At 40.5% G+C, this 20,496-nt stretch overlaps 1 protein-coding gene across 1 annotated transcript in view; it reads left to right on the top strand.

Annotated features, from left to right (window-relative positions):
- The window catches only part of GATB (glutamyl-tRNA amidotransferase subunit B), a gene marked incomplete at its 5' end in the record, with an annotated part of 49,007 nt that extends 30,650 nt beyond the window's left edge, over positions 1-18,357 (top strand). Inside the window, 5 exons of the mRNA XM_083367808.1 lie at positions 2,468-2,601; positions 3,720-3,798; positions 9,010-9,144; positions 11,028-14,824; positions 18,159-18,357. Coding sequence (XP_083223934.1) covers positions 2,468-2,601; positions 3,720-3,798; positions 9,010-9,144; positions 11,028-11,153 — 474 coding nt within the window. The 3' untranslated portion in view covers positions 11,154-14,824; positions 18,159-18,357. The remainder of the gene's footprint in view (positions 1-2,467; positions 2,602-3,719; positions 3,799-9,009; positions 9,145-11,027; positions 14,825-18,158) is intronic.
- Between the last annotated feature and the right edge of the window lie 2,139 nt (positions 18,358-20,496).

Raw genomic sequence — 20,496 nt, 5'->3', positions numbered from 1 at the left:
TCCCCAAAAGTTAGAATACCACTTTGATAAATTATTATATCTATAAAATTAATGCAATACTTAATTAATGCAATACTTAAAACTAAAATGCTGGTCCAATGCACTAGAATTCTAAAAATTTGAAATTCTAAAATATTTAAAGTCAGAAGCTATTCAATAATGAGACATTTTATTTGAGTTCTTTGTTAAAATTATAAGAAGGTGCCCTTTTAGGCTTCCATGAATTCAATATGATGTGGTATATATGAGATCCTTAAATATTTTTGTAACTAAATATGAAGTTCTAAAATGATCTATTTGGCATGTTGTCACACAGAATTCTGGTATTTCCTGGTAATTTTTGAAATCTTACTGTCAAAGTTTCAAATGAATGCTATCTGGGACATTCTGAATTTTTCACAAAGGGACTAGCAAAGTTCTATGGCTATCCATGTGCAGATACCAATGCCAAAGGACATGAATGTTTCTAATCCCTGTCCCCACATCAGAATATCTTCTGATGTCTGCCTTAAGGATTGCTTTGTCCTGGGACTCCTAAGCATGTCAAAATGAGAAAGGGTAAAAAAACCTCTATGATACTTCAGAAAATGGGCAGGGGGGGTGTACGCTAAACCAAGGGTCCCCAATCCCTGGTCTGTGGACCGGTACTGGGCCGCGGCATGCCCACAACCGGTCCGCACAATCAAGCAACGTCCCATCCGTGGGATGCAGGCAGCACACAAAACCGTGCACTCTCCAGTCTGTAGAAAAACCTCTCTCCACAGAACCGGTCCTTGGTGTCCAAGAGGTTGGGGACCTCTGTGCTAAATGACGCTTGCAGGAATTCTATATTGATCAATCATCTACACACATGAATTAGTCTTGTATAGGCATATCTCATTCCCAAAATCAGTGGGTACATGTGACAGGAAATTAAGTTTTAACCAGACATTACATAGTTCCACCCAGGCCCTATTATCAACCTTGAAATTAAAAAATATATATTTCTATGCTCTTTTGTTGTTGTAAATATTTGCATGTGGCTTAACATTTTTTATAACAGATAGAAGCTCCAGCAAAGCTAATCAGCACATTATGTACTTTGTTCTTCTCTCAAGATTCAGGTGCATATTTTAGTTCACAATGTAAACATTTAGAACATGGGGGATTAATACTGAAATATTGTACAGGTAGTTCTCAACTTACAACCACAATTGAGCCCAAAATTTCTGTTGTTAAGTGAGACATTTATTAAGTGAATTTTGCCTGATTTTATGACCTTCCTTGCCACAGTTATAAAGTGAATCACTGCAGCTGATAAGTTAGTAATCTGGTTGTTAAGTGAATCTGGCTTCCCCACTGATTTTGCTTGTCAGAAGGTCGCAAAAGTGATCACATGATCTTGGGACACTGCAACAGTCGTAAATATGAACCGGTTGCCGAGCATCAGAAGTTGATCACATGATCATGGGGATGCTGCAAAGGTTGTAACTATGAAAATGGTCATAAGTCACTTTCTTCAGTGCCGTCATAATTTTGAATGGTCACTAAATGAACTGTTGTAAGTCGAGGACTACATGTACAGGTTGCATTTGTTTGTGACTTTTGTTGCGACCAGGATGATGGTAGTATATCTATCCTGGCCTCCTTGATCCCTCAGCAGTTTTTTGGTATCATTGCTTATGGTATTGTGCTGAAATAGCTTCAGGGGTTAGTAACGTATGTGTGTGGGAAATCAGTCCTGAAAAAAAATCTCCTTTTTTCAGTTCTAGTTACAACTGGGATAGGAAGGATCTAAATGCCTACTTTGTGGGGTTTCTCAAGGCCCTAAATTCCAGTCACTCCTGTTAAGATCTACATGGTGGCAGGGAGTTAAATATCATTACTATGCTGATGATATTTAGCTATGCATCTCTACCCTGTGCCAATCAAATGATGCCCTCATGCTGCTGCTTCTATGTTTAGAGGTTGTGGAGATATTGATTCAGTAGTCATATAGCTTTTTCTTGTGGTTCTTTCCTTTGTAATGTGCTAGAATAAAAAGCTTACTGTAGATTTTTCAGAGAAAGGAAATTTATTTGGGCAGGAAACAATATTGGTTGATTAGCTGTTCTTGTACTTCCCTGTTTCTAAATTTTAGTCAGCTACTTGTAAAAATCTGCATACCACAGCATGGAAGACATAGAATTGTAATCAATTCCATAGGTGTGGCAATCATCTCCATTTAGAAGTGAATTAATGATAATACTATCTAGATAACATCAGCAGGACTGGCAAAGAAATGGATCTGTTCTAAATTAAGCAACTTCATTGACGATTCATGCCATGGCTTTGTTGGAACTATATAGTTTCTTCAACCGCTGGGAATTATGAAACAGTCAAGAGATTAATTATATCACACAATTAATCAGTTCAAATCTGAAGGTATGGATTGTTGAGGGGAAAGTTGATTGGTTGCTATGTATAAATACATTTTCTTTCTTAACAGAATGAAGATGGCTTAATGGATTTTTTTGAAAGCGTTGTGAATGCAACAGAAATGAATCCCCAGAAAGTGATTGGCTGGGTTATAAATAATTTCCTCAGTTACCTAAAATTATATAACATTACTGTAAAAGAAAGGTAAGGCTTTAGATCTTTCACTTTGATCAAACAGATCTTCTATGCCAATAATTACTTCTTCAAACTTCAAACTTACATCTTCTGATGACTTATGGGCATATAAATAAAGGATTCTGTGAATGTGCTATCACAGCAGTTTGCCGGATTCAGTATTTCATCTGAATATTTGTTTTGTTAAAGCAGAGTTATTCTACACTTTTGCTTAGAGGGAGAAGATCCATCCTTAGGAAACTAAAGTCTCCCATTATCAAAGTAAGAAGGGAAGGAAGGAAATGTAAAATAAGTAATATCCATAAGAGCCTTTGCCAGTTCAGTGTTTTCCAGATGAGAATCTGAAAAAAAATCCAATATTTGCAGGTGGCATGCCAATATGAGAGTTATAATTCAAATATCTGGAGAGTATTGTTTTAGGAACAGCTAGCCATATACACTTTAAAGAATGCAAATATCAGTTATCAGTGCATTGCTTTCCATGAGGTACACCACCAAACGTATTGCAAATGCTGACTTGTAACTCAGCATGATGAAAGCTGGATTAGGGCATGTATGATAAAAGCCTAATATGCAATATAAACTAAGTACTATGAACCTGAGCTTGTATTTCTGAGTCTTTCTATGGTCATGGATTTGCAGGACCAACTATGGCCTTTTGTATGAAACTGTCATCTGGAAAGGACATCTTTCTTAAGGCAACAAAATGGAATGGAAAATGTAGCATAACTTACAATAAACATGCTTTCGTGCATATAAAATACTTCAATCTATTTGCCAGCTTATAGTAGTAGAGTATGCCAACTTCTGATATATATTTTTTTTTGGGGGGGGGAAGGCTGAATGGGTGTTGAATTTGCACAAATAAATTGCCTGACAATAAAGAATGCAGAAATAAATTGGCAGTTGAATGAATATTTTTGGAGACAAGAAAAAAGTGGAAGGTGGCAAACACATTCATTAGCCTTCTGGTAATTTACTTTTGGGAACTGCCACATCCCCTTTCCAGCAGTAAGCACTCCATAGCAACAATACTTCTTGAGTATATGACACAAAATATTTTATAAGCCTGCTGAATCAGGAAGGTTGCATCATTTCTAATTTGTTTTATTTGCTTTATTGTTTAGTCCAGTCACTCCTGTTCTTTTGGCTGAATTACTGGACTTAATATCAAGTAGAAAAATTTCATCTTCAGCAGCCAAACAGGTATTTGTTTGAAATATTATTTTCGTATAGGGTTTGTTTATGTCAGTGTATTTCAATAACTAGTATAATTTATAATTCTGACTCAATTTAAAAAAAACCAAAAAGGAAAGTTTTCTGCTATTTCCACAAACCTCATATGTGTGTTAAGATACTAGGAATGTACAACCAATGTGGGCTGCTGTTATGAGAAGTATTTACATATCATCCAGACTTAAATCCAGTCTTAAATTCTATTTAAACACTGGGCATATGGTCTAGCTTCAAGTCCAAATGAGAGGTGACAATAAATATACTTCTCTTGATTTCAAAAATTTCTTTTGGAGATTGGAAGGGTAAAGATCAACTGACCTTCTTAATTGTTCTTCACCAGTAAGCTGCCTGACAATTATCTACCTTTCACCTATTGTCTTCAGATGATTGAAAGTGAAAATTTTCAATAATGTGATGGTGTTAAATTGACAGTCAAGAACTAATGAAAACATATGTGTCCACTTCTACCTTGTGTTAGTCCTTAATTGAAGAAGAATTGAAGACTCCTCCTATGGAGTCTTCAGGTTTAAAAAATGGAATAGGGTCTACATACTCATCACATAGAACTTTAGTTCCATCTAAGAAAAAGAGTGTTTTTTAATTGATGTTATAAATATTTATTTGGCCTTATCAATTAATTTGTGAATATAATTAACATGGTTAATTTATTTGAATCTGTTTCATTGTCTATTTTCAGTTCTATAACTTTCAGTGTACAATGCAGTACACAATACAAACAATAGTTGCCTAACTGTTCTTTCATCAAGTTGTCAATATGATTTATTTATTTAGGTGAATTGATTTTTTTAGTATGGCTGAAAATGTTTAATGAAGTAAGTGCAAATAAGGTTAACCAAAAGTTAAAACCAACCAATTCCTTATTATGATTAGCAAGAGATAATTTTAACATGTTATTAAGCTGAGTAACATTTTTTAAGAAATGTCTGTTTAAATTTGAATGTTCTAATGGAGATAGGTGTGTATATGTATGCATGGTTTTTTGCCCATTTATTTTTGCTAGAGCAACATGTTCATTTTTTTTGGCAAAAGTAGCTTCTCGTACTCTTTCTCTTAAAGAGTACAAAGTCCTATGCAGATGGGATGAACAATTACCCAAAAGTAAAAATGCAAAACTATAAATATATCCATGCAGCAGCAAATTGCTGCAGTAAACAGAATAATTACATACTATAGACTTTCTTAGCCTGAAATTCCCAACTTTCAAAGGCAAGAAATACTCCTTCATTACCATTTGGGAGTACTTCTTAGCTGAAGGTAAATATCTTGAATTGTTTTATTAATCTTGATCCCACCACACTGTTTATCAGAATGAAACCCATCTGTTCTCTAACGGATATTACTATTTAATTTGTTTTAAAATTCAAAATGGAAAAAAGTTTGGAATTAACTTAGACTTAGTTTTCCGTTTTTACAACCTATCTTCACCACCTTCTTTTAGATCTATTTTTATTGACTATTTTTTCCTTAAACAGTTAAGATTTTGTCAATATGGCAGCCCATTTAATCAATTCAGTAAAAAGATACAAGATAATGGTTCCTTCCTAAATGTGATTTTCTAAAGAATAAATAGATAAGGAAATAAGGCAAGATAGGAAAGGATATCTAAACATATTCTCCAGAAAGTAAAAATATATAGCTCGTGTCTGCCCTTAACCGCTCTTGAAATAATTTACATGGTAATGATATCTTGGTGTACAGATAGGACTTGATCTTTATGAATATTTTTGAAGTCATAGTGTGGGTGGCAATTGTGATATGTTTGAGTTTGTTTTATTTCTGTAAAACCATCCATCCTGGGCAAGTTCTTCTACCAGCTTATACAGTTCAATCTGTTTATTGCATGTGAGCTCATCAGCCTGTGCTTTCAAAGTCACATATGGCCTCCAAATTGTAATTTTTAATGTAAAAAGTGACAAAAATTCTGGAATATTTGAAAAGCAATCATACTGAATATTTAAACTGTTTAACATAAAATTAGTTCAATATCCCTAGATGTCATTAAATGAAAATCAGTGCCCAGTATAATAGTGCTAACTGTAATTATACTATTAGAAAATTGCTCAACTCTTTTATCGTCCAAAACAAATGGGATGACAACTTACAGTAACGCAGGGTAATGTCCTATATAGTAAAGCATTAAATGTCAATTTTAATGAGCACAAGGTCATTGTCTTCAAATGTTTCAGTCGCTGAAACATTTTTTCTCTGGTACAGCACTGATTCTTAAGACATCTATTATCCTTGCACTACAGTCTGGATGTATTGCACTTATATTTCTTAGGAGTACAACATTTTTGATCAATACTTCATTTAAATCAATAAATAGTTACATTTGCTGAACATTTTACCATGGGACTTATTATTCTTTCCCAACCAATGCAAATTTTGTACAGCAGATACCCCACTTTACATTGTTATTAGGCTGTTGTGGTCTCCAGCAGGACAAGTACAGCTTAATAGAGAATAGAGTCGGCTACAGATCATTGCACTGAATGTACAATGAGACAGCATATAGGGCGGAGGTACAAAAACTATCCATATGGTGTAGTAACAACAACTTGCACCTAAACATTGGCAAGACGAAAGAGATGGTGTTAGACTTCCGGAGAAAAAAGGAGGAACCTGCCCCACTTTACATCGGGGAGGACTGTGTGGAGAGAGTTTCCTCCTTTAAATTTCTGGGAGTCTACCTCTGTGAAGATCTGACCTGGAAAGTTAACACAACCCAGGTGGCTAGAAAGGCCCAACAGAGGCTTCACTTTCTTAGGGTCTTGCGGAAGAACAGGGTAGAACAACGGCTAATGACCCTCTTTTACCGGTCTACTATACTGTAGAGAGCGTCCTCTCGTATGGTATTGTGGTTTGGTATGCTGGTCTGACAGACGCGGACAGGAAAGTATTACAGAGGGTAGTGAGCACAGCACAAGACATTGTGGGCTGTCCCCTGACACCACTGGATGACATTGCCAGGGCTCGTTGCCTTGGAAGAGTGAGGAAGATTCTCAGGGATGACTCACACCCTGGACGGTATCTCTTTACTCTCCTACCATCCGGTAGGAGATATAGGAGTATAGCCAGCCGTACCAACAGGCTGAAAAATAGCTTTTATCCGTGGGCTGTTAGGCTTTTAAATGGGAAATAATCTCTGTGAACTTATGCAGAATTGACTTGGGAGGCCGGTGTGTGGTGTAGTTGGTTCACATGGTGTGGTAGGATGGAGGGTTTGTTGTCACTGTGTGTTGGGGGAGGCTCAGCTAATCTCAATGTACACGTGTTGTACTTTGACAATAAAGGTTTATTATTATTATCAACCCATAGAAGACACGTAACTAAATTCTGGGACAGTATTCTTACTTGTTATAAGAAAACTGTACTGTACTGCTATACTTAAGTATAACACAGTAAAACTGTGTTATACTTAATACAGTCATCTAATTTTGTTAAGGAATTGCTAATTATGAGTGGAATTGCTGCATTTTTAGCATACATACATTAATAGTACAGAATTTCCAGCATGACAAGCATTGTATTATTTCTTCACTGGGAAATTGAGAAGAAACAACTGTTTTAAAAGGGCACCTTCTGTGTTACAGTGTGTTTGTTTGAAACAGAAGCAAGTACAACACAGAAAATGCCCAAATAATGTTTCTGTTTTAAGTAGCTGTTTCTAGATATTTTTACAATTGTGTTGTAGCTTGACCACAAAGCTGGGAAGCATTATAACATTAGGAAATAATTATTCCAGACTGACACATAGTTGCATATAGTTGTGCTTTACAAAATAAATATTGATTAGAGGTGCTATAGATTTTGCATTACAGGTAGTCCTCATTTAATGACTTGCGAATTTAGCACCTGTTCACCTCTTATGACAGTAAGGAAAAAGTAACTGACCAAATATTGCATTTACTGCTTTCTTGGGTCTGTAAAACAAAGGAAAGGTGAAGTAACATGGTAAGTACAGTTGCGATTTCACTTAATGACTGTTTCACTTAACAGTGGTGCCAGTCCAAATTGTGGTCCCTAAACAAGGACTACCTGTATATAATCTTCCCATAGCTTTGTAATATATGGTTTGTTTTAATTATATAACTCTATTCCTTTTTCTTGTACTGATCAGAAACTGTCTCCTATGACTGTTTAGCCAACAATTTTGTGGGAATGAATTTTGCTATTTCATTTGATTGTGCCCTAAAGGTTAAGATTCAGCTCACTATATTCAGACCATGATATTGGCTATATTCATACACATTGGTCAGCATGTACTGTAGAAAGTGATTCTTTTATTTCATTTAACCTCCTTTTCTAAATAATTGGATAATCCTATGTTTTTATAGAACTGACTGATGACTTGATACTGTTCTCTTTAATATTTATCGTATATAGGGGGAAAAGGAGAATGATTGAATTGTAGAAAACTGAGTAGTGTTTTCTTATATAAAGCCTCAGAACATTTGTGAGTTAAAGCAAAAGTCCATCCAAGCCAGGAAATATATTTTCAGCAAGGGCAGGAATTACGACTGTATGCAGGTTTTGGGTTTGATCCCTGCAAGTCAGTGTTGATTGGTGGTGAACATCTGGACAAGTCCCTGCAGTTTTCTTGACAAGATTTCAGAAGTGATTTTTCCTAGGGCTGAAAGAGACTGCCTGGCTCAGAGCTTCATGTTTAAGGCAGGGTTAGAGCTCACAGTCTTTTGGTTTCTAGCCTGTTGTCTTAACAACTACAACAAACCTTTTAAGAAAACCTTTAAAACCTATAAAACAGCTCGGGACAATAAAAATGTTTCCTAATTCTAAAGTAGAGATACTGCTGCTGCTATTAGCTGTGTTTTAGCATGACTGAAAAGATGAAACAGGAGTTACATGGTCTCTCAAGAGGTCCCTAGGCAAAACTAAAGCAATCAAAACAATTTGGAATGAAAATAAGAATTAGGACACAACTATAAATTGCTAGTTCACGCAGAAGTCTCCTTATTTGAAGAAGTAGAATAGCATTTGAATTAAGTAGAAAACCAAACCATGAATTTTCTGCCTGTCTAGACTGGTATCTTTTTTTGAGTAACAAGGGGAATTTTGAAGCCTTAATTTCTTGTCTATTTTTACCTTCTTTGCCTCAGTCTTGCCTTCAGCCATCAATTTTCTTTTATCTTGATGCTGCAGGTGTTGGAAGAGATGTGGAAGAGGGAAGTGAAGTCTCCAGCTCTGATTGTAAAAGAAAAGAAACTCAATCTAATCCAGGATTGGAATGAACTTGAGAGTATCTGTCAGACTGTGATGAGAGACCATCAGAAAGAGGTGATATTGATAACAGACGAGGGAAATTGGGAACAAAGAGGTTTTGGCACTTTTGGGTGGGTGGTGGAGATACGAAATGTAAATTGCCTTTTCCATTCAGATTACCATGTTGTTTGGCAATTCTTGAGAAAAGAAAGAAAGAAATTGCATTGTGACACATGAAATGGCCACAAAAGATAGAAACTGACCTAACATTTAAAATTAAACACCTCCTTGCTGAATATGTCTCAGATTACATGACTTGAATGCTTCCTGGACAGCAAAGTAGCATTTCCCTTTCGTATAATAAGTGTAAAAACAATTCTGTTTGTTCCCGAAGATATAGTTCAATGTTGATTTTTCTGAAACCTTTAAAATAAACCTTTAAAATAACCTTTAAAATAAAAAGTCTTCAAAGATGTAGCTACCTAAGGAATAGGAACATTTGTGTTTTCTCCAAAGGCTAATAATGACTAGATAAGTGAAATCTTATCTAGGTACTTTTGAGAATGAAAAAAATGTTAACATCTATTAATAACGAGGCAGCCCAGGCAAGGCTCCTCTTGCCATTAGGAACCTGTAATAAATTTAAAAACACTTTCTAGATGGTTTTGGTAATCCTATTAATAATTATGCTGCTATCTTGGAAAATTAGGCTATTTTTAAGTAAATAATAATAATTTGATGCTAGAAGAAAAAACATATCCTTTCAAGAATAGCTTAATCTAGAATGTATTTGATTCTCTAGAAGCAGCAGTTGTATATTATTACAATTTTTAAGATTATTGTAATAATGTACCTAGCTGCTAATATGTAGCACATATTGTTTGATGGAATTCAGGATTTACTGCTAGAATCAGCAGATTGTCTAATCTAAAAACAATTTTTTTAAAACCAGAAAATAGACATTAGATTGTAATGGTATTGCCTTTCCTTTAAAATCAGATCTTGCCATGGTTACCTGTTTTGGAACCTGCTCATTCAAAAACAAGATGCAACTAAGTACCTTTTTGTGGGAAACAGTAGGAGGGGGTTAATATATGAAAATACACCACCACCACCACCCCGGGTTAAATTTGGCTTGACATTTTCTGTTGCGAAACATGTTTATTGTACATACATGAATTGATTCCTGTACTTTTTACACAAATTATTATAAGTTACTAGATTGGATCTAATTTAAGGTACCTGCAATTAAACTATTGTGATTTATGTGGTTCCATTATTACAGGAAGATTCTTCCTCTTTAAAAAAAATAGTCTAACCTTTTGGTTAAGAAGGAAGGCTCTAGGTTTTACTAACTGTGATGGAATGTCATCCAGATTCCTGGGAGGCAATGCATTCCAGAATACAGCATAGTTTATAAATAACTTGTGTGGGAGAAAGAGAGTTAAAATGGCCCCTCCCTCGTAGTTCCTAGGGTATATGTTTTATAGTGCAAGGAATCTGTTTTAGTTCAGCAACATTTCTGTCTACAGGTGAAGAATAGGTGAGGAACAATAAAGGAAAAGGTTAAGAAGAGTCTTAACATGTCTTTATTGTTTTCTCTACTTCAGTTGATATTAGGCTCCCCAAACCAAGAAAGGTACATTAAGAGTCTTCTAAGCAGTTTCTTTTCTTGTTCCTCACCTATAGACAGAAATCTTGCCCAACTATAAACTATAAACATATGCTTTGGGAACTACGAGGAAGGAGCCATTTTAACTCACTCTCTTTCTCCTGCACAAACTATCTAAATAAACTGTGCTGTGTTTTGCTCCTCTGTAATGTGTTCCTTTCCTCCTGAATCGTGACAACATTCCATCACGCTAACAGAGAAAAAAGAAACATGGTAAAAAGATGTTATACAATAATGTTCAGTACAATCAATCATAACCCATTGTGTATGAAACTTCTCTATTTAGGTGGCCGAGATAAAGAACGGGAACCTCAAGGTCCTGAATTCCATAATTGGACATGTCCAAAGAACCACAAGAGGACGATCCGATCCTGTAACTGTGAAACAAATTCTAGAGAAACTGCTATCATAGGGGACTAAAAATTATGTGTCTGATCTACTGTTTTTTTTAACCACCTCAATAGCACCAAACTGTTGTATAAGTTTTAATGCAGTGCTGAGACCAGTATATCATTTTTAGCCATTTTTTGGGGGAGTGGGGCACATTAGGTTATTATCCTCTTATGTTCCTATAGATTCAGAATACAAACTCTACAAAGAAGGAAAAAGACTGCAGTGTGCATGAGTTTTTCAATTAAAACCTGCTTTTGTAATATTGTGATATGTAGCAAAAAATATACATTTTTGATAACTAAATAATATTAACTACAGCCTTTTAATGGAGCTTCTTATAAATAATCAAATCAGTTCTCGTCTTGTGTCAAAGAGTTCAACAGAATTAGCAGATGAAGCAGGTAGATTTTTTTTTTAAAAAAAAACTACCACAATGGATCTTCTAGCTCCAGTCATTGTTATTTCTTACATACTCAATTCTGGGAATAGTTTACTGACTTAAGCCTTGTGGCACATCTCTAAACACTGATAGGGTTCCCACGCTGTGCTAAGCCAGAATTTGAAGTTTTTAAAGTTTATTTATTTTTATTTATGTTTTATCTCACCTTATTTTTGTAAATATCTCAAGACGCTGAACATACCTATATTCCTTCCTATGTTCCCCACAACAATTCAAAGTCAAAAATAAAGTGATCATATTTCAATGGAAAGTCTTCTTCATTTCCCATAGAAAGGGTTCCTCATCTGAATCTTTGTGTTTCCAGGAGTCAGCTGGGAGAGGAATTATTTAGGACTCTTAAGACAATAGGGTCAGACCAGGTGAAATAGCAAAAAAAAATATTTTATTGAATAATAAGAGCGCAATAAAAAAAGAAAAGTATACCAATTTGTATCTCATCAGCTTACCAAAAATAAAATAAAATAAAAGATCTGGAACTGTCAGTTACACAGAACTTTTTTCCCCAGGACTTAATTGTCCATTGATGTTTAAACTGTTTGCGGGATTTTGCCACCTTTTTATACTTAAGAGATGGGAAGTAGAAACAATAGCACAAAAAGGAAACATACCATCTACAATACTTTCCAACAAAATGGATACTCTCACAACGTTTTTAAAAAGGCCCTGACCATGGAAATTTATGAAAAAGATAACACTATGATACATCAAATACATCTCAGAAGCAACCAACAGATTATTACAACCACACAGCATCACCATAACACATGTAAAGCTCTTCAAAACATCTTAAGTAAACCAAAAGACCCAATAGCCCCAAAAGTAAAAAAACAGGCATCATCTACATACATACATGTAACAGCCTCTGCATAAGGCAGACAGGCAAAAGACTAGCAGACCATATCCATGAACACCAACTACCAGTCACCAGACATAGTGAAAACGTCTTAATCTCACAATGCATGAATAAATTCAACCATAGTTTCAATTGGGAAGTGTAAGTATCCTAGACCAAGCTAAATCCAAGAATGTTAGGGAACTCCTGGGAGATTGGCCTTCAGACAAATCAGCCACCAATAAGATAAGATAACCTTTATTGTCATTTTTTTACTGTGGGCACAACAGCACATATCAAAAATGAAATTTAGTTGCCCGCTCTCAAAATGAAACACATACATGACGCACACCTAAACATACTGTATACAACATATGCACAGACCCACACCCCTACATAACAAATAGAAAGACATAAATGACATTTGTATCCCATTCAAAAGACACAAATAGGTAAGAAAAAAATATAAAGACCAGAAAACATCTTTTCCACTAAGCAATATCCAGATAAGCAGGGATTAACACCAGACAAACAGAAAACAAACCCTAATTAAGAAACTACTAAGGCAAAACTTATTCATGCTAATACTCTTGGGGAAAATATTTTGTCTAGTATACAGCCATTGTTTTCCCTTTAGCTAGTGTTAAGATTTGAGAGTTGAGAGTTTGAGAGTTCTCGGATGAGAAGTGAAACGTCTCCAAAGAAAAAGTCCAGTTGCCTTGTGAAAAAGCATCTTTGGGTTCTCTTTATCTTAATGGTTAAAAGCAGGTATAAAGAGACAAAAGGTTCACAGATGAGGGATTTACAATGATGCAATCTGCAGAGCTTGCTAAATTACTTTTTTAAAGCATGCTTGCAGAGAAATTTACAGTAGAAGTTTGTTAAGTTGCATGCATATTGTCTCAGCTGATTAATCTTTTAGGTACAAAAGAGAAAAAGAGACTACTCTTACCTCCTTGCTAATCTTTGTGGGACCAATACAATCTTCCACTGGAAAAATGGAGTACTTTTTACCATGTAGCTCCACATTCTGAAACTATTTGAAAGAAATATGTTACTGGTACATACAATTTGAAGGTCACACTTTAGATTCTATAATCCTGTTGTACAAGTAATATAAAGTGTAAAGTTATGAAGAGGAATATATTTATCTAAACAGCTTAAATGTTTTCCACACCACAATTTTTCTTAAGTGCTTTAAAGTAATTTTGCTTTTTTAGTGTCTTTATTTTTTTTAGGGATAAAGCGATTATGTTCATTTTAGACCTTGTCAGGATCCTAAAAACAGAGATAATTGAATGGTATAAAGGGAACAAAGCAATATACTAATTGGTATATGGGCACAGTGAAAGTATGGATTATTTCCAGAATGGAAGATAGAGTTGTAGTGAATAAAGTTGATATTAACTTGATTGGAAATTGACATCCTGTGATTTACATTTACTTTTATTCCTTTAATATAATATTCTACATGCATAAAGGCTATTTTCATGAACAGCACTGTTTTTGCAAGACGATAATTAAAAGAGATGTACAAAAGAATCCAGGCACAAAACAACTGGATTCAGGTAGCCTGTGCCTGAAAGCCAAATATACATTTTGGTCTGGATGCAGAATAAAATTGGTCTGTTATTGATGGGTTGAGTTGGTCAACAAATTGAATTGATTGTTCCAGACTGAAGTGAGTTTTTGTTTGCTTTTTGAAGTAGGAGAAACAAAGAAAAATCAAAGTGAGGGGCTCCCCTGATAATGATTTGGGCCTATAATGCCAGTGGTGATGTATGGAAGCAGTGAAAAATGAAACGGTAGAGCTAACCCTTTCCATGGCTGTTTTATCTTTATGGGGGAGCCAGGTGCTTTCCTCCCTTCAGCCAAGTGGACAGCAACAGCCGTGGCTGATGGGAGTCAGAGAGAGATTGGTGAGTGCCTAAGATCAAGACAGTAAGGAAAAACCGTCACAGATGCAGAAGGCAATAATCCAAACCCTCCCCTGCCCAATTTGCCCTCTAAGACAGAGGTCCCCAACCTTTTGGGCACCAGGGACTGGTTCCATGGAGAAAGGCTTTTTCCATGGACTGGAGAGTTATGTGGTTTTGTGTGCTGCCTGCGTCCCATGGATGGGGCTTTGCTTGTTTGTGCAGACCGCTTGCAGGCATGCTGCGGCCCGGTAGTAGTCCACAGCCCGGGGGCTGGGGAACCCTGCTCTATGATATCTCAGGATCCTTCCAGGTGGGATGACACAAAACTTTGCACATTTAAATTTTGCTTAACCTAAAGTGTGACATATCCAAAACAGTTTCTCAGAACTTGTGGAATGTGATTATAGTTGGAAAGAATATCCATTTAAACCTAGTCTAGCAATAATTCTAGGAACAGCATCTTTACATATAAATCAAATGTCGGGCCCGGCATGCCCGACAATCAGCGGGGCCGCGGAGCGACCCACCGGACCCCGAAATCCACCGCCGGTGCCCGCGGTCTCCCGAAAAGCCGGGAAAGTGCACGACTGCCGTGACGGCCCAGCAACCGCCCGCCCGACACCTGGGGAGGCTACGGAGCAACCTACCGGCCTCCAGGGACAGCCGCCAGCGCCCGCGCCTGCCCAACAAGCTACCGGCCTCCGGGAACAGCTGCCAGCGTCCGCGCCTTCCCAACATGCCGGAAAGGAGAACAGCTGAGGAGACGGCGCAGCGGCCACCTGCCCATCAGCTGGGGAGGCCGCGGAGCAACCCGCCGGCCCTCAGAAGCAGCCGACAAGCCGGGGAGGAGTGCGGCTGCCGAGTCTGCTCAGCGGCCACCCGCCCGGCACCTGGAGAGGCCACAGAGTGTCTCGCCGGGCCCCGGGAACAAGCCAGGGAAGGGCGCGGCTGCCGACGCGGCCCAGCAGCCTCTCTGGCCATCCAGAAGGCCGGGGAGTGGCCGTACGGTGGAGCAGCCGGTAGTTGTCCAGCGCCCGAGCGGCAGAACAAGGACGGGCGCCAGGGTGGAGCAGGAGGCGGCGGAGTCTACCGGCGGGACGGGGAGGGGCTCAGGACTCGCACCAACATTGCATCCCCCATTCCCACAGAGGCCACGTCCCAATGCTCTGCCAGCCTCCTTGCCCGTGACAGGCACCAGCAGCGGATGGGCCGAGCGGCGCAACTCACGGCAGTCTGGGGACCTGAGGGGGGAGGCAAAGATGTGCGGAGTTCCAGGGGAAAGGAGGGTGGTTTGGGCTGGGGGGTGGCTTACCGGCTGCAATGGTGGTGGGATGGGGCCAGGGAGGATACGTACCTGGGGGCGGGTGCCAAAGGGTGGGAACCAAGGGGGGTGGTAGTTAAGTAGGGTGAGGGCATGGTGCAGCAATTAAGGGTGTGGTGGTGGGTGTCGGCTTTGCCGGCTATTTTACAGCGTTGATTGTGCTGTGAGATCAACGCTGACTTCGTTTGTCTTCGAGCGGCTGTTTGTGAAGATAATAAACGTGGCTCAGGAGAACCAGCTCCCGTTCCGGATTCATTCTTTTTGGTGATTCGTCGGATGGGGGGCTGAAAGTAAGTCAGCGTTCCTTTACTTTTGGTGGAGAGCATTCTCTGGGAGTTTGCTATGGCGGAAGGTATGGAAGGTACGGAGGATCCTGCACCGCTGGCTGAGGCGCAGGAGGAGGCTGGAGCTACGGCTGGGCTCCTTGAGTCGGTGGAGGTGGGGGAGGAGGCATTGCCCTCGGTGCGGCGGAAGGAAAGGCCTCCCCCTCTTGACAGCCCTGGTCTGGGGCCTCAGGAGACTGGAGTACGGGGCCGCAGAACTTGCCAACGCCGCCGTAGAACGGTATCTACGGAGCTACGTTTCTTTCCAGCAGACTGACTGGGTGGACCTGTTACTGCTCGCCGAAGTGGCGTACAATAATGCGGTTCATAGCAGTACTGGCTTCTCTCCATACCGGGTGGTCACCGGCCATGAATTCGTCCCCTTCGCAGAATGCGCCCAGGAGGAGGGGCCTACGTGCTCACTGCAGGAATGGATGCGACAAATCGAGGCCGCATGGGGGGCAGCAAAGGAAGCATTAGATCGGTCCGCTGCTGCGACCAAGGCACAGGCTGACAAGAAACGGAGGCCTTTTGTTACACCGCGGGTGGGGGATCTGGTCTACTTGTCCACCAAGTATTTGCGGTTACAGTCCCCGTGCCGCAAGCTAGGACCAAAGTACCTCGGGCCGTTCCAGGTGGTGCAGGTGGTAAACCCGGTTACGGTTCGACTGCGGTTGCCGAAGTTCTTGGGTAAGGTCCACCCTGTATTTCACAGTAGACTGCTAAAACCTGCTCCCGCGGCTACTGCCCCGGACCAGTACATGCTGATCAATACGAGGTGCAGGAGGTATTGGACTCCAGGGTGCGGAGGGGCGCCATACAGTATCTTCTTCGGTGGAAGGGATACCCGGTGGAGGAGGCAACGTGGGTGTTGGGAAAAGACGTCCATGCTCCACGCTTAGTTCGGGCATTCCACCGTGCTCACCCTAACAGGCCGGGAGGTAGGGGGAATGGTGGTGTATGTGGGGTGAGTGATTGTGTGACTTTGCTCTCTACATCTGCAGGAGGACCCTTGGTAGGGGGGGCGGCATGTCGGGCCCGGCATGCCCGACAATCAGCAGGGCCGCGGAGCGACCCACCAGGCCCCGAAATCCACCGCCGGCGCCCGCGGTCTCCCGAAAAGCCGGGAAAGTGCACGACTGCCGCGACGGCCCAGCAACCGCCCACCCGACGCCTGGGGAGGTTACGGAGCAACCTACCGGCCTCCAGGGACAGCCGCCAGTGCCCGCGCCTGCCCAACAAGCTACCGGCCTCCGGGAACAGCCGCCAGCGTCCGCGCCTTCCCAACATGCCGGAAAGGAGAACAGCTGAGGAGACGGCGCAGCGGCCACCTGCCCATCAGCTGGGGAGGCCGCGGAGCAACCCGCCGGCCCTCAGAAGCAGCCGACGAGCCGGGGAGGAGTGCGGCCGCTGAGTCGGCTCAGCGGCCACCCGCCTGGCACCTGGAGAGGCCACAGAGTGTCTCGCCGGGCCCCGGGAACAAGCCAGGGAAGGGCGCGGCTGCTGACGCGGCCCAGCAGCCTCCGGGGCCGTCCAGAAGGCCGGGGAGCGGCCGTACGGTGGAGCAGCCGGTAGTTGTCCAGCGTCCGAGCGGCAGAACAAGGACGGGCGCCAGGGTGGAGCAGGAGGCGGCGGAGTCTACCGGCGGGACGGGGAGGGGCTCAGGACTCGCACCAACATTGCATCCCCCATTCCCGCAGAGGCCACGTCCTAACGCTCTGCCGGCCTCCTTGCCCGTGACAGGCACCAGCGGCGGATGGGCTGAGCGGCGCAACTCACGGCGGTCTGGGGACCTGAGGGGGGAGGCGAAGATGTGCGGAGTTCCAGGGGAAAGGAGGGTGGTTTGGGCTGGGGGGTGGCTTACCGGCTGCAATGGTGGTGGGATGGGGCCAGGGAGGATACGTACCTGGGGGCGGGTGCCAAAGGGTGGGAACCAAGGGGGGTGGTAGTTAAGTAGGGTGAGGGCGTGGTGCAGCAATTAAGGGTGTGGTGGTGGGTGTCGGCTTTGCCGGCTATTTTACAGCGTTGATTGTGCTGTGAGATCAACGCTGACTTCGTTTGTCTTCGAGCGGCTGTTTGTGAAGATAATAAACGTGGCTCAGGAGAACCAGCTCCCGTTCCGGATTCATTCTTTTTGGTGATTCGTCGGACGGGGGGCTGAAATCAGAGAGGTGCCATTAAAAAAAAAGTTACATTCAAAATATCCCAAGTTTCATGTTATGCAATGTGAAAACAGATGTCCTGTAACTATTGAACTTGTTTTTCTATAGTGCTGCTTTTGCATAACACCCTGTGCAAAAGTATTGTAATATTTTGAACTTATGAACAATATAATTGTATGTTGTTATTAATAAAAACTTACCTGGAAGTGTGTGGTGCTCATTTTCATCAAGGAACATAAAAATATATATAAACATATATACATTCAATTCAAATAGATGCAAATAAATACCCACACCCAGGAAAAATTGCTGGAAATACCCCGGGCTGCAACTGGATAGGTGGAATTTAGTAAAATACTTAAATGTAAAATGATTGTTAAGGAATGCTGTTAACGCAATACTACTGAAAAAGTATTTCAGAGATTGCTTACTTCTTAAATGCCTTTTTGGTATAGTACCCATCACAGAATTATCCCAAATAGCTTACTTATGCAAGCAATCCAAAGCCACATTAACCAAGATGCAATTTTCCCTTTCCCTGAGATGGCATTTATATCAGAATAATTACAACACTACAGCTTGAATTAGTGCTGTAATCATGGCTGGGTAATTACAGAAGTACACTGCAGCACTCGATTTCAGAGCCTTTGAAAGATTTGTGGGCTTTTGATGTGTGAAATGCAGCACAGAATAGTTTTCTTAGGTCTTATATTCACTGGGGTATATTGTCTGCTCACAGCATTTTTGTGACTGTAATATTTACTTTCCAATCTTTGTGTTTTCACTGTTTTCTACTGTTAACGATTTCTCTAGTAACTCATAACAGTAGCTCTATATAGTAAAAGGAAAATATAAAATGCTGTTGTCTCTTCTTTGTTTATAGAGTCTTAATTCCCCCACTCCCAAAATCCCAAAGCAGCCTCCATACAAATGAAAATGGTTTTTCCATGCAGTTATTCCATGCGGGGGGGGGGCACAGCACACCCATCTCAATGGCACAGAAATGACATAAAGGGCACAACAGAATCACAGTGAATGGTTGCCCTACCACACAAGCTATGGTTTGAATTCAAAGTAGAGGCAGTCCTCAACTTACTATCATTTGTTTATTGACCATTCAGAGCCACGATGACACTGAAAAAAGTGACTTATGACCATGTTTTAAACAACCACTGCAACATTCCCATGGTCACATAATCAAAATCTGAATGCTTGGCAACTGGCATGTATTTATGACAGTTGCATGGTCTGGGATCACCTGATCACCGTTTGTAATCTTTCCATCCGGCTTCCAGCAAGCAAAGTTAATGGGAAAGCCAGGTTCACTTAATAACTGTATGATTCACTTAACTATTGCAGTGATTCGCTTAACAACTGTGGCAAAAAAGATTGTAAAATGGGGCAAAACTGACTTTAACTCACTGTCCTGCTTAGCAACAGAAATTTTGGGCTCAATTGCAGTCGTAAGTCGAGGACTACCTGCAACCGTAAAATTAGGTGCACTATATAACCATTGAGCAAATTTACTCTTCACCTTGCCATTTTAAGGCTCATGAAAAATGCAAATGGGAGAAAACGTGTTTTCTTGGGGAACTGCTATTACAAGTATATTGCAGTACATCTACTGTGGTAGCTTTTATTCAAAAGGAGATAAAAACAATAGACTGGCTTCACAAACATGCAGTTTTAGCGCATCAGAAGGAAAATGCTTCACTTGTATTTATCAGACTTTGAGGGACAAGGAAGGGTGGCTGTCTCTTTTCTTCACATTTTAGACTTCCCTTGTTGCTTTCTTTCCATTCCTAAACAAGATCCCTTCCCAATCTCCATTCACTGTTCCTTTTCTTACTTGTGGTGGTAGGAGGAAAAAAACTTACATCTTTTTGCATAATGGTTGGTATTTGCAGATCGAAGATCAGTGAAGGGCTATTATTTTATATTCATTTTAATTAGCAGGTAATTCAATTAAATTTATTTTGGTTCTGACCCTACCTTTGTTTTTAAAATATGGCTTTTGGCACATATAACCGTATAACCTTCTGGCATATCTTCTACATAACCATGTGTATATATAAACATGTTTCATAAGCAGACATTCACTGGAGTGTGGATAGAATCTGCAGAATTGGTTACAGCTTGAGTTGTCAAACCTATTGAACGAGGAAGAAAAAACTAGGCATTACAGAGGATTTGTGTCTTATGTGCCTCAGGATTCTGCCCTTCATTTTCCCAGATGCTCTGATGCCAGCCAAGTGCTTTGTTTGCCAGTGGACAGACCTCCCCAGCATAGGCATCAGACAGCAGGGCAAACTGCTCAGTCTACCATTACACAGTAGTTCAATACC

Source organism: Vipera ursinii (genome assembly GCF_947247035.1).
Source record: "Vipera ursinii genome assembly, chromosome: 7".
NCBI lineage: Eukaryota > Metazoa > Chordata > Lepidosauria > Squamata > Viperidae > Vipera > Vipera ursinii.
The sequence above is the reverse complement of the archived record's forward strand: the minus strand, read 5'-3'. Positions and strand labels throughout refer to the sequence as shown.